At 37.5% G+C, this 14,556-nt stretch overlaps 1 protein-coding gene across 4 annotated transcripts in view; it reads left to right on the forward strand.

Moving 5' to 3' along the window:
- Positions 1–14,556, forward strand: part of GOLGA4 (golgin A4) — a 90,714-nt gene that overhangs the window by 54,482 nt on the left and 21,676 nt on the right. For all 4 annotated transcript variants that reach the window (XM_037070725.1, XM_037070727.1, XM_037070728.1 and 1 more), the window contains 6 exons: positions 96–274; positions 2,432–2,560; positions 5,988–6,143; positions 7,496–11,736; positions 12,190–12,311; positions 12,700–12,830. In XM_037070725.1, coding sequence (XP_036926620.1) covers positions 96–274; positions 2,432–2,560; positions 5,988–6,143; positions 7,496–11,736; positions 12,190–12,311; positions 12,700–12,830 — 4,958 coding nt within the window. The remainder of the gene's footprint in view (positions 1–95; positions 275–2,431; positions 2,561–5,987; positions 6,144–7,495; positions 11,737–12,189; positions 12,312–12,699; positions 12,831–14,556) is intronic.

Here is a 14,556-nt window from a genome sequence, read left to right on the forward strand (position 1 = left end):
ACTGCTGCTCTTAGTTTCCATAAATTGAATGTAAAACACTTTAGCTCAATGATAGTATTTCTTGAGATACTTGTTTTCTGCCTCTTTCATTATAGCTTTTGAGGAACTTGAAAAAGCCTTGAGTACAGCCCAGAAAGCAGAAGAATCACGCAGGAAAATGAAGGCAGAAATGGACGAACAAATAAAAGCTATCGAAAAAACAAGTGAGGAGGAGCGGATCAGTCTTCAACAGGAGTTAAGTCGGGTGAAGCAGGAGGTGGTTGATGTGAAGAAAGTAAGAATAATTTTTCAATTGAAAGGAGTTACAGTAATTTTAAAATGTGTCTTATTTTTTTGACAGTCTTTGACTGTAGAAAAGAGTTACTTTGTATTTTGGACTTAATCATTTCATGATGTTCAGGGTATAGGAAAAAAAGCAGTTTGATAGGGAAAGGAACTTACATCTATTTGGATGTATTTCCCAGAGATAGTCTCTGCATATGATTTCTCTTTTATGTTTTAAAATCCTCTTTTTAAATTTTTAATACAAAAGATAGCATGTTATAGATACTGTTCTATATTTTCCTTTTCCACTGAATAATTTGTCTTGGAGATTGTTCCTTATCATCAGTAATTACAATGATGCCGTATGTTGTAAAGACTGTTCGGGATTTCTTTGTTTGAATGTCTGATAATTCAGTCACTCTTCTACTAATGGATATTTACGTTATTTTTCATTCTTTCAAATGATGAGTATCCTTATCATATGTGCTCACAGATTCCTAGAATTGGAATATTACTCAGGCAAAGATTTGTGTGTATTTTTAATGATTGCAGAGTTGCTGCGAACCCTGTGGAGAACAGTGTATACTCTCACAGCAGTGAGCTAGAGTGTGTTCCCCTCTTCACAGCCTCAGTGTTGCCTGACTTTTTTTTGTATTTCCAAGCTCATCAGTTAGAAAAATGACATCATTGTAGTATTAATGTTCATATATATTACCAGTATGATTAACATTTTTATATGTTTAAAAGAATATTTTGTTTTTCTTTTTGAGTTACCTGGTCAAATCTTTGACTCATTTTCCTATTGGGCGCTTGGTCTTTTTTAAAATGATTTGTAGAAACTCTTTACTTATGGTAGGAATTATCTCTTCAGATATAAAATGCTTTTATCCAAATAATTTTCTCTTGTTTGTTACTTGTTGACTTTTTTATGTTGTTTGTTTGTTTCTGTGCAGAAAAAAAATTTTAAATGCTCTTTGGATTTTTGTTCTTTAAAAATACATTCTCACTTGAAATCATTTTTTAAAATTCTATGTTTTCTTCTGGCACTTATATGCTTTTATTTTCTATGGTTAAATCTTTGCTCCAACTGGAATTTATTTAGTTTAAGGAGTGAGGGGGGAGCCAACTCTAATTTTTTCCAGATGACTACCAAGTAGTTTCCAAATCATTTAAAAAATAATCCATGTTTTCCCTCTGACATGACATGCTACCTTTATTATATCATAAATTGGAATAGTGCTACATATGTCTTTTTTTCTGGATTCTCAGTGCTGTTCCACTGCTTTTCCTGACCATGTGCTGGTATTACACTGTTATAATTACTCTTAAGTTTTATAATATGCTCCACTATGTGATAACCTTCTCTTACAGAATTTATTTTTTAGAAATGTATTGGCTATTCTTGCATGTTTATTTTGTGTAGTGAACTGCCCCTCCCATTTTGTTGGTAGCTTTACTTGATTACCATATTTTTTGGACTGTAAGATGCACTCCCCCATTTGGGAGGAATAAGGGTTGTTAATGCTGCTGTTAACGTCTCTTTACATTGTGAAATATTATGTTATTTATATTATTAAATATTTTACCACATTTTTGCTTCAAAAATTTTTCCCCTATTTTTCTCCTCTAAAATCTAGTTGTGTCTTATGGTTCAAAAATACAGTATGTTAAATTTTTAGACTTATTTAGGAAGACTTGACATTTTTATAAAATAAAGCCTTCCTGTCAGAGATAGAATAAAGTCAGTAATTCTTTAAATAAATAGCACATGCCTAGAAAGCCAGGCATAATTAGATTGGTGCAGCCTGGGCAGCCTGACCCGGTAGTGGAGTGTCCTTTAGCTCTAAGAGCATCTTTGTTTCCTCTCCTGTGCCTCCCAGTCCTGATTGGTGAGGGAATCCCTGCAAGATGCAGAAAAGAGCTTCGGCTCCGTGGGACTGACGGCTGCAGCAGCAGCAGGTCTCCTTGTCTGAACTGGGGAGCAGTACTGGTTTCTCTTTTAACCGTCAGGACTTGGGTGACTCTCGTTTTATGTGGGACATATGTTCTGATTTTTCCTCCTAAAAAGCTATGGCTTGATTATTAAACTGTAACAAAGTATTACTTGGTTACAGTGCTACATATTTTATTCTGGGTGTTTCACTTTAACTATCTGGCTGATTTTCAGAAATCCTCAGAAAAAATTGCTAAACTGCAGAAGCTTCATGAAGAAAAGTTGGCCAGCAAAGAGCAAGAGCTGACCAAGAAGTTTGAGACCCAAGAAAGGGAGTTTCAGGAGCAAATGAAAGTAGCTGTTGTAAGTATTTATTTTGTTTTTGCTATAGGTAAACTTTCAGTGTTCATAAAGTTTTCACCTCCACGCCCCTGGCTCCCACCTTGCAGTCAGACCAGTGGCAGCCTTGATCTTTGAGTTAAGAGGGAATAGGATGTAGGCAGAAAAGAGGCTGTCAGAACTTACTGGTATTGTATGAAAATTCAGTACAATTACTGACCTAACAAGCTTTTGTTAACCAGTTTGTAAATCATCTTTCTCACCCAGGCAGTAGGCTGTGACTAGGGAGAAGGAAAGGAGAAGGCAGGTTAATTGAAGCCATGAACTAGGAACTGCATAATTCAGGAAGATGTCTAAAATCTCACCAGGCTGAATGGAGCAGAGCTGAAGACTCAGAAATTTTTGTCGGAAATGCATTTTAAAGAAGAAAAAATGAAAATGACCAAATATTTTTCATTTTAAGTACAGTACTTTCACTAGTAACTTTCAATCTATAAGATGTTTAAAAAATAAAGTAAAATTAAAAAAACTACTGGCTGAACCAACCAAATCATTAACCAGGAACACAAAGATTTGTTTTTCAGTATTTTATTTATTTATCTTTAGAGGGGAAGGGAAGGAGATAGGGAGAGAAATATCAATGTATGGTTGCCTCTCGTGCATCCCGTGCTGGGAACTGGCCTGCAACCCAGGCATGTGCCCTGACTGGGAATTGAACCACGATACTCTGGTTCGCAGGCCTGTGCTCAATCCACTGAGCTACACCAGCCAGGCTCAAAGTTTTTTAGAATAGTATAATTTGAAAGTTTAAAACAAAAACCACTTTTTTGAATTGTGAAAGCCTTTTATATAAGTTATCATAAGAAAAGGGTTAATGCCAAAAATTTGGTTTGTTTTTATATGAAGTTACTGTGCATAAGATAATATACATAATTTAAAAATGCTTTCAGTACAAAGGAATGAGAAACAGTATTTCTAATTTTAATCTCCTTATTTTACACATATATACTTCTTTTCCCCGCTGTCATTTGGATTTAGGGCTCTGAACATTTCCAGCAGCAGTTATTCTTGAACTGAGTCAGAGTCCTCTCTCTAATCTCCATGGGCAAACAGGCACGTGGGTCCTCAGCACTGTTGGTGAAGTTAGGGGTTTAGTCTCTGGTCATGAAATATTTGTGTTTATGGGTACATACTTATATTCTTGTTGGTCCAGAAAGCATTCCGTGTATAAGAATACTTAAATTATAACAGGACAGCACAAAGTTAAAATAGGGGCATAGACACTATAAAAAAGGTGTGGTGTATCTTCGGAAAATTAAAAATGGCGCTCCCTTATGACTCAGCAGTTTCACTTCTGGGTGAAACCAGAAGAAACCTAAATATCCAAAGAAACCTATATATCCAAAGNTCAGCACTGTTGGTGAAGTTAGGGGTTTAGTCTCTGGTCATGAAATATTTGTGTTTATGGGTACATACTTATATTCTTGTTGGTCCAGAAAGCATTCCGTGTATAAGAATACTTAAATTATAACAGGACAGCACAAAGTTAAAATAGGGGCATAGACACTATAAAAAAGGTGTGGTGTATCTTCGGAAAATTAAAAATGGAGCTCCCTTATGACTCAGCAGTTTCACTTCTGGGTATATATATCCAAAGAAACCTAAAACACTAATTTGAAAGAATGTATGCACCCCTATGTTTATTGCAGCATTATTTACAATAGCCAAGAAATGGAAGCATCCCAGGTGCCCATCAGTAGGCAAATAGAGTAAAAGTGGTGGTACATGTATACAGTGGAATATTACTCAGCCATAAAAAGAATGAAACCTTAACATTTGCAACAGCATGGGTGGACCTAGAGGGTATCATGCTGAGTGAAATAAGTCAGGCAAAGACAAATACCATGTGAGTTCACTTATACTTGGAATCAAGAGCAAAACAAATAAACAAAATAGAAACGGACTCATAGACACAGAGATCAGACTAACAGCTGCCAGAAGGGAGGGGGCTGGAGGGCTGGGTGAAAGAGGTGAAGGGATTAAAAAGTACAGATTAGTAGTTATAAAACAGTCACAGCGATGTGAAGTACAGCATAGGGAATATAGTCAGTAATAATATAATAACTGTGGTGCCAGGTGGGTACTTGAAATAGAGGGGGGAACACTTGGTAAAGTATATTGCTGTCTAATCACTATGCTATATACCTGAAACTAATACAAAATAATAAATAATATTGAATGTAAACTGTCATTTAAAAAATAAGTAAAGAAAATAGTGGCATAGAAATGAAGGAACACAGTGGGACATAAATGAAGCTAAAAGGAACGGTGCTAAAAATTCTCGTCGTAAGACCTGTGCATTTTCATGCTAGTGTAGTTGGCTTTTTGGGACACTGAGCCTTGAACTGTGATGTAGGCACTGATATATTCAGACATACTCTGAACGGAGAGAGCAGGACACAGACGCCTAAAGAGCGCACATGTGCACATAGTCCTCGTCCACTCCCTGTTCCACCTGGTTTCTTAAAGAAGTCACCTTCGAGTTGAGTCAAAATTCAACAGACTGTTAAAACTTCCTCTTTTATTTTTAGGGGCACATAGACGTGCATTTAAAATGTAGTTTACATTAAACAATATAGTATGTTTAAAATTGATTAGAAATGAATATTTTCTTACCAATCTATTTGTAGTATGGTACAAAATTTTCTTAAAGTGATATGCTTCCTCAGGGTGTGGAGAACTGAAAATCGTGCTGTTGGGAACACAGCCTTCAGCATTAGGTGTGGATAGGTATACTTAATTAAGAGTCCAAAGCCGGTAAGTGTTACAGTGCTCTCTAGAGCTTCTCATTTCAAATGGTGAATGTTGATATATAATAAGGGCAATCAAAGAAGAAGCTTCTCATGAGTGATGGGATGGTGAAAGACCCCAGATCGTCGGGAAGGAGTTACGTAGGCTTTTGTAGTATTTTATGGGTCTAATCCATGTATTCATATGTAATCCTCTGATTTTGACTGGTTTTCCATGTGGGGCTCCCTATTACAATGGGTATTTCTCACAAATTATAAAAGTTTATAATCTAGTTTTTCCACCTAGCATTTAAAAAGAAAACTCTGGAGTGCAGAGAAGAGGTAGCGGCGGTTGTGTGGCCTTTCACATTCAGCAGTGTTTCTGAAACGTTTTACCTACAGGAAAAACAGCGGATGTAGTGGGGTCGCTGGAACAGGAGTGTTCATATCCGTCATAATTGTGGCAAATACTGGCCAGACCACACTGTGAAAGCCACAGTGCCTTGCTCCTTTGGACTCTAGGCTGGGAAGAGAGAGGTGATGGTAGTGTGCCTACCTTACAGGGCTGGCGTGCCGATCAGTGCAATGTGTGATTTCTGTGGAAGTGCTTTGGGAATGCTGGAGATATATGTGGATCTAAGGTGGTATTGTTGTTGGCACAGGAAAAATGTCAGTCAGAATATTTGAAGATCTCCCAAGAAAAAGAACAGCAAGAATCTCTGGCCCTGGAAGAGTTAGAGTTACAGAAAAGAGCAATCCTCACAGAGAGTGAAAATAAACTTCGGGACGCTCAGCAAGAAGCAGAGACTTACAGAACTGTAAGTTTATGTGGTATTCAGGCTCCAGAGCTGTGACATTGCTAGAATATGAAAACTGTTTTCTGTCCAGTTGTAGAGAAGCTTTTGTGCACTTCATTTTTGATAGTAACAGCTATGCATGAGAGTGGTTTGTGTTTGCTGCAGGTGCTCCTGACTCTGCCTTCAGCTGCCCATGTTTCTGTCGGCCACTCACTCTGACTCTTTGCATTTGGGCTCTGTGGCGTCTCTGGTCCATCGCTTACTCACCCTGATCTTTAGCAAGTGTCCCCACTTTGTGGGCAGCCCTTGCCCTGGTACCTTCCTGCCTGTCTCCCTTCATCTCATGTCCTGGACATAATTTATTCTGTGTATCACAGTTTAGTTATGTTTAAATTTTTCCCAATTTTCCCATATTAATAGTCCTATAGTCCCATAGTCCATAATAAACATATTTTCCCATAGTCCTATAATAAACATATTTGTGTATATGTCTCAGTCTGCACATTTTTAAGGCCTCTTGCCCTTCCCTCAGAAGTATATGAAATGTACACCCTATTTTGAATAAATTGACTGATGTCATTTATTTAGTCTTTTTGTTCTGATTTAGATAGTTAAATAGTCATGCTTCTTACCTATAATTCTGCACGACTTTATTTTCCCATTTCCATCATTTACGTAAGATGGCATGGCAGAGGGGACTTAGGTATTCAGTCTTAGACCTTCCAACGCTGAGTTTGCAAATTAATTTTCTCACCTGTTAAATGAAGAGATTGGATTTGGTACCTCCTAAAGACCTGCTCTGGCGTTCTGTAGCTCTGACTTAGCCTTTTTCCTTCAGAGTCAAGATTGATGTTTTCATGGGATAATAGTAATCTTTGGTTAGATTTCTGTAAGTTGCTTTTTTTGTTTGTTTTTGGAAATTATCTTCTGAATAATAATTTTGGGGGTAAAAAAATCAGTTATATTACTTATCTTTCAAAATTAAATTATGAAAGTAATAGGATACTATTATAGGCCTTAAAAATACAGAAAAACACCTATCTTTCTACCAACAGTTACTATTATCTACTTTCATGATTTATTTTGTATTGACTATTCCATACAAAATATTCTTAAGATATAGGTAGTTGAATAGTTACCCATGTAAGTAGAAAGAATCTGAAATTATGAGTTATGTGAAGGCTAGAATTTTTCTTTGTTATGTAATTCCTTTAAGAGTTGAGCAAAAAAAATTTTTTTGGTTGTTTCTAGTTTTTGGTTGATATGTAGTTGTTTATCTAAATTTTGATCTTTAAATAGGTGTAGACATCATGTCACATATATCATTGCTAATATGTCTGTACTTAATAAAATACATCTGTTTTTATTAACAGAGAATTCTTGAATTAGAAAGTTCTTTGGAAAAAAGCTTACAAGAAAGCAAAAATCAGTCAGAAGATTTGGCTATTCACTTGGAAGCTGAAAAAAATAAGCACAATAAAGAAATTACAGTCATGGTTGAAAAACACAAGACAGAATTGGAAATCCTGCAGCATCAGCAGGATAACCTTTGGACTGAAAAACTCCACGTCTTAAAGCAACAACATCAGGCTGAAATGGAAAAGCTTAGAGAAAAGTATGAACAAGAAAAAGAAATATTGTTGAAAGACAAAGAGAGTCTCTTCCAGGCCCATATAGAAGAGATGAATGAAAGGACGTTAGAAAAGCTTGATGTGAAGCAAACAGAACTGGAATCATTGTCTTCTGAACTGTCGGAAGTTTTGAATGCCCGCAACAAGCTAGAAGAGGAACTTTGTGTCCTAAAGAACCAAGCAAATAAAGTGAAGCAGGAACTAGAAGCCAAGCTGGATGAACAGAAAAATCATCACCAGCAACAAGTTGACAGTATTATTAAAGAACAAGAGATGTCTATCCAGAGAACTGAGAAGGCATTGAAAGATGAAATTAATCAACTTAGGCTTCTTTTACAGGAAAAGGATAAGCATTTGAAGGAGCATCAGGCTCAAGTGGAAAATTTAGAGGCAGATATTAAAAGGTCAGAGGGGGAGCTCCAGCAGGCATCTGCTAAGCTAGACCTCTTTCAGTCACACCAGAGTACCACACAGGAGCAGACAAAGGCGTTTGAGGACCAGGTGGCCCAGTTGCAGCAGAAGTTGTTGGATTTGGAAGCTGAAAGGGTTTGTCTTGCCAAACAGATAGCTGATGTTGAAACGCAGAAGAAAGATGTTTGTACCGAATTAGACACTCACAAAATCCAGGTGCAGGACTTAAGGCAGCAACTTGAAAAACAAAATAGTGAAATGGAGGGAAGAGTAAAATCGTTAACCCAACTCTATGAGTCCCAGCTTAGAGATAATAACATAGAGCAGGAACAGACCAAGCAAATGTTGATGGAAAAGGAGAATTTAATTTTACAAATGAGAGAAGAACAGAGCAAAGAAATTGAAGCACTCAAACAGAAACTGTCAGCTAAGGAGGACAGTATTAGTATGTTACATGAGGAATATGAAAACAAATTTCAAAATCAAGAGAAGAAAATGGAAAAAATTAAACAGAAAGCAAAGGAGATGCAAGAAACATTAAAGAAGAAATTGTTGGATCAGGAGGCCAAGCTTAAAAAAGAGCTTGAAAATACTGTTCTAGAGCTTAGTCAGAAAGAAAAAGAGCTCAATGCCAAGATTCTGGAACTGGCACAGGCTAACTCAGCTGGAGTCAGTGAGGCAGTGTCGAGACTGGAAACAAACCAAAAGGAGCAAATGGAAAGTCTTACTGAGGTGCATAGGCAAGAACTCAAGGATGTGATATCAGACTGGGAGAAGAAACTTAATCAGCAAGCTGAAGAACTTGAGGAAAAACACAAAATCCAATTACGGGAAAAAGAACAAGAGGTAGCAGAACTGAAGCAGAAGGTCCTCATATTCGGATGTGAAAAGGAAGAGATGAACAAGGAGATAGCAAGCCTTAAGGAGGAATGGGTTAAACAGGACACAGTACTAAAGGAGTTACAGGAACAAGTCGACCAGAAGTCTGCTCATACAAATTCTCTGTCACAAAATGAAACTAAACTGAAAGCACAGCTTGAAAAGCTGGAAGCTGACCTGAAGCATTCTCTGAAGGAAAACACTTTTCTTCAGGAGCATGTAGTTGAACTGAAGACGCTGTCAGAAAAAGATAGGCTTATGGTTTCGGAGTTGACTGACAAGTTGAAGGCCACAGATGAAGAATTTCAGAGTTTAAAATCTTCACATGAAAGAAGTAAGAAAAGCCTAGAAGACAAAAGCTTGGAATTCAAAAAACTGTCTGAGGAACTAGCAGTTCAGCTGAATATTTATACTAAGAAAACTGAAGCCTTATTACAAGCTAAAACAAATGAACTAATCAACCTTAGTAACAGTAAAATTAATGCCGTTCTCTCTAGAATTTCCCATTGTCAACATCATACAACTAAAGTTAAAGAGGCACTACAAATTAAAACTTGCAAAGTTTCTGAATTAGAAGCACAACTTAGACAGCTAACAGAAGAGCAAAATACACTAAGTAGTTCCTTTCAACAGGCTACCCACCAGTTAGAAGAAAAAGAAAATCAAATTAAGAGCATGAAGGCAGATATTGAAGGTCTTGTAACAGATAAAGAGGCCTTACAGAAGGAGGGGGGCAATCAGCAACAGGCTGCCTCTGAAAAGGAGTCTTGTATCACACAGTTGAAGAAAGAGTTGTCGGAAAACATCAATGCTGTCACATTGATGAAAGAAGAGCTTCAAGAAAAGAAATCTGAGATCAGTAGTCTTAGTAAACAGCTAACTGATTTGAATGCTCAACTTCAGAATAGTATCAGCCTAACTGAAAAAGATGCAATCATTTCATCACTAAGCCAGCGACATGATGAGGAACAACATAAATTGCTGGATCAGGTGCAGGATTTATCTTTGAAAGTTGAAGCTCTGAGTAAAGAGAAAATTTCTGCTCTTGAACAGGTAGATCACTCCTCTAACAAATTCTCAGAATGGAAGAAGAAAGCCCAGTCAAAATTTACACAGTATCAAAATACTATTAAAGAATTGCAGATGCAGCTTGAGTTAAAAACAAAGGAAGCCAGTGAAAAGGAGGAGCAGATAACTTTATTGAAGGAAGACCTTGATCAGCAAAGTAGAAGATTTGAATGTTTAAAGGGTGAAATGGAAGATAAGAAGAGCAAAATGGAGAAAAAGGAGTGCAATTTAAAGACTGAGTTAAAAATTCAAACGGCAAGAATTTTGGAATTAGAGGAGCACGTTACTCAGAAAACAAATGAAATTGTATCCTTAAATGAAGTTCTTAAAAATTATAATCAACAAAAGGATATTGAACAGAGTGAAATGGTTCAGAAACTTCAGCACATTCAAGAGTTAGGAGAAGAAAAGGACAACAAGGTTAAAGAGACTGAAGAAAAGGTGTTAAGACTTGAAAAACAAGTGGCTTCCATGAAATCTGAACTTGAAACTAAGAAGGAAGAATTGGAACATGTAAATTCAACTGTGAAAAGCAGAGAAGAGGCAGTAAAGGCATTGGAGGATAGACTTGAGTTAGAGAGTGCTGCAAAATTAGTGGAGCTGAAGAAGAAAGCGGAACAAAAAATTGCTGCCATCAAGAAGCAGTTGTTATCGCAAATGGAAGAGAAAGAACAGCAGTATAAAAAAGATACAGAAAGCCGTTTGAGTGAGCTAAATACGAAATTGCAGGAAAGAGAGAGAGAAATTCACATCTTGGAAGAAAAACTTAAGTCAATGGAAAGCTCACCACAAGCAGAAACATCAGTTGTAACCAGATCAGCAAAAAATGTGGCAGCATGTACTGAGCAAGAAGAAGCAGATTCCCAGGGCTGTATGCAGAAGGCCTGTGAGGAAAAAATCAGTGTTTTACAAAGAAACTTAATTGAAAAGGAAAAGCTATTACAGAGACTAGAGCAGGACAAAGAAGAGACAATGTCTTCTCATTCTGAAATGCAGTGCAAATACCAGGAGCTCTTAATAAAGCTAGAACATGCTGAAGCAAAGCAACATGAGGGTCAGTTTATGATTAATCATCTTCAAGAAGAACTTGAAGAAAGAAATAAATATGGCTTGATAGTATCCCAGCACATGGAAGAAGAAAGAGGTAAAAATAACATAGGGGCAAAGCAAAACTTGGAAAATGTAGTTGATGATGTCCAGAAAACCCTCCAGGAGAAGGAACTGGCCTGTCAGATTTTGGAGCAAAAGATAAAAGAGTTGGATTCGTGCTTAGTTAGAGAGAAGGAAGAACATAGAGTTGAAATGGAAGCGTTGACCTCAAAATATGAAAAATTACAGGCTTTGCAACAACAGAGGAATGGAAAAAGTAAACCCACAGAAATTTTGGAAGAAAGTGCTGAAGAAAAATCCAAATCACATGTGGTCCAACCCAGATTGCTTAGTAACATGGAGGCTGAGCACCATGACCTGGAGTTTAAATTAGCAGCGGCAGAGCAGGAGAAGCAGAAGCTGGGCAAGGAGATTGTGAAATTGCAGAAGGATCTCCGAATGTTGCGGAAGGAGCATCAGCAAGAATTGGATATAACAAGGAAAGAACATGAACAAGAAATGGAAGAGAAAATCAAGTAAGTTTTTTTGACCCATGAATATTTATAAGGCAGTCTTTCTTAATTAAGTCCCTTTTTTGGGTGCCTAATACAGTTAAGTTTCACTTACCTGAAATAATAAACATATATCTAGTAAATTAAATACTGAGGAGAAATAAAAACAATTTCAGGCAGAGGGAGTGTTTCTCTGTGTCCATTTGCAGGGCAGGGGAGAGCTCTTATAACATGTAAAATCATGATGTTAGGTATATATCCAAGGAATTATAAGTGGAAAAGAAAAAATTTCAAATCACCAGGACCATTCCCTAAGGTAATCATAGTTTACTTATCCTTTCAAAGTTTACTGTGCTTTGACACACGTGCGCACGCACGCCCCCCCCCCCATCCTGGGTACACCACTCTGAAGACCAGTTAACTCTTTACAGCTTGCTTTTGTACGACAGAAGTGAACTTCGTGTCTCTGTTACTCAGGCAGGAGCAGGAGGATCTTGAGTTGAAGCACAACTCCACGTTAAAGCAGCTGATGAGGGAGTTCCACACCCAGCTGGCGCAAAAGGAGCAGGAGTTGCAAATAGCCGTGAAAGAAACCATTGGTAAGGACAGTTTTAAATCCAATAGAGAACAAGCAGTATCAGCAGAGACTGTTTATAATTTAAGCTTAATCTTTTCACACTGTGCCTCTAAGTGCTTTAAGTAATTAAATTGGAGGGAAAATGATTCTTGCCCAGGAACGTTCTCTCATGGGAACCTCCCCTGCCTGGCACCGCCTTGCCTTACTGAGAGGAGCGGCAGGGGATGAACCTGAAAGCCCTGGTGAATTGATCACCTCGTAGAGACACTTCTGCTCTGTGAGAAGGGCACATTTGATCACTTGATTTTTATAAACTTTGATTTGAAACATGGAGTTTTACTGAAATTGGGATACAGATATTAATTCTTACCTAATGTGTTTTCTGGTGTGTGTCCACTTTTATTTATTAGATAAAGCCCAGGAAGTGGAGGCTGAACTTCTGCAGAGCCATCAAGAAGAGACAAACCAGTTATATAAAAAAATTGCAGAGAAAGAAGATGATCTGAAAAGAACAGCGAAGAGATACGAAGAAATCCTTGATGTACCTTATTTTCTCTATTTTGAAATTTAGCTGTAAGAGGTTTCATGGTAGTGTTAAAGAAGATTGGGCTGTCAGACTTTTTTTGCTCAACCGTATTGAAATTAGTATTTCTATACTTGATGTAGATTTATAAGGAGTATAATTGATTTCTGCCAAGATTGTAGGTTCCTGATCAGATTCTGCTAACCAGGCAGTACAGTCTAGTTGGAAGGTATTGAAGCAACAGCGAGTTGCCAAGGGGAAGAATTTATTCTCTTATTTGTATTTCTCCCAGAGTCAGGCTAAATAGTGAGAGACCAGGCTGAGAAACGAGAACTTGTGCTTGGATGACGTCTAAGTGATAGAACAGTTAGTGTCTGTTTTGGTGTGGCCATTTAGCTAGGCTGAGATCTTTCTAGGAGGGCCAGTTTACTTTATTTCACCCCGACCCAATTTACGTGGTTTTCATTGGTCTCAGGATGGAAAAGATGGGGTGGGGGTGGGGGGTGAAAGGAATGCGTCAGCCAGATCATTTATATTTAGTGGAAGAATATTTCAATGTCCTAATTCTCCTATTGGTGCATTATCATTATTTTTGTGTGTGAAGATAATCCTTGAATGCTAGTGAATATTTTGGATTCCAAAACATTTCCAAATGTAAAACAGTGTAAATTATTCTTTACTGGGTTGCAGATTCTTTAGTTACTACAAGCCTTACTTCACTATATTCTGAGAACCATTTGATGACTAAGAATGCATGAGTCAGTGAATCATGCCTCAACTGACTTTGGCAGCAATAAAATTCTCAGCCATGAATAGATTCTAATAATTTTAAGTGTAATTGAAAAGGCTGAAATTCCAGGGGATGACACATGCATATAAATGGCACCTTTTTATGCTATTTGAACTTTAGATCTCATTCTGAATAATTTCACATCTTTTATACTTCCATAGAGCATATGTATGTGTGAAGTTTTTAAAAATACTATTGTTTCTTGAATGCTTAGAGGATGTTGGAATAGGAAGGTACATTAAAGATAGTTTAGTTTCACCTTCTGGGGTTTTTTTTTCCTCCAGAAGGAAAAGCAAGTTTATAGCATAGTTGAATGATTTTCCCAAAACTACCTAGTAAGTGTTAGAGCATTGACTCTTTATCAGCTTTGTGTGTTTCGTAAAGACTTTTCCTTAAAGACTTTTCCTTAAGAAAGGAACCTGGGGAAGGCAGCAGTTACTGTGGATGATCAAGTCAGGGAGCTGTGGAGTTCCCTTTTGTGGACTACTCTGTATCTGGATGTGTGGGATAGCAGTTGCTAGATTTCCCTAGATCGGGACAGATGTGTAGCTAGAGGGGTGAGGGGGCAGGGAGAGAGGTTACCCTTTGGTATGGTTCATCCTTGAAAATCTGCTCAATTTACTAGAGAAGATTGAGCAAGTGGTACTTCAAGCTGTAGACTTAGAGTAGGAGAGCAGGTGTGCAGGAAGTGGAGGGTGGGCAAAGGAATTGGATAGGCTTCCCCCCAGGCTCCTTCCTGTGTTTCAGCCCAGCACTGTCCATTAGAAATATAATGCAAGCCACAAATGTGAGCCACATAGGTCGTTTAAGGATTTTAGTAGTCACATTAAAAAAAAACAGGTGAATTTAATTTTAATAATATTTTAACTCATCAAAAACATTATCTTTTCAATATGTAGCCAGTATAAAATTATGTTTTGAGACGAGTGTTTTCACATTTACGGCCCATCTCAG

The sequence above is a fragment of the Sturnira hondurensis genome, unplaced genomic scaffold (assembly GCF_014824575.4).
Source record: "Sturnira hondurensis isolate 20B ecotype Veracruz unplaced genomic scaffold, ASM1482457v3 Scaffold0019006, whole genome shotgun sequence".
Classification (NCBI taxonomy): domain Eukaryota; kingdom Metazoa; phylum Chordata; class Mammalia; order Chiroptera; family Phyllostomidae; genus Sturnira; species Sturnira hondurensis.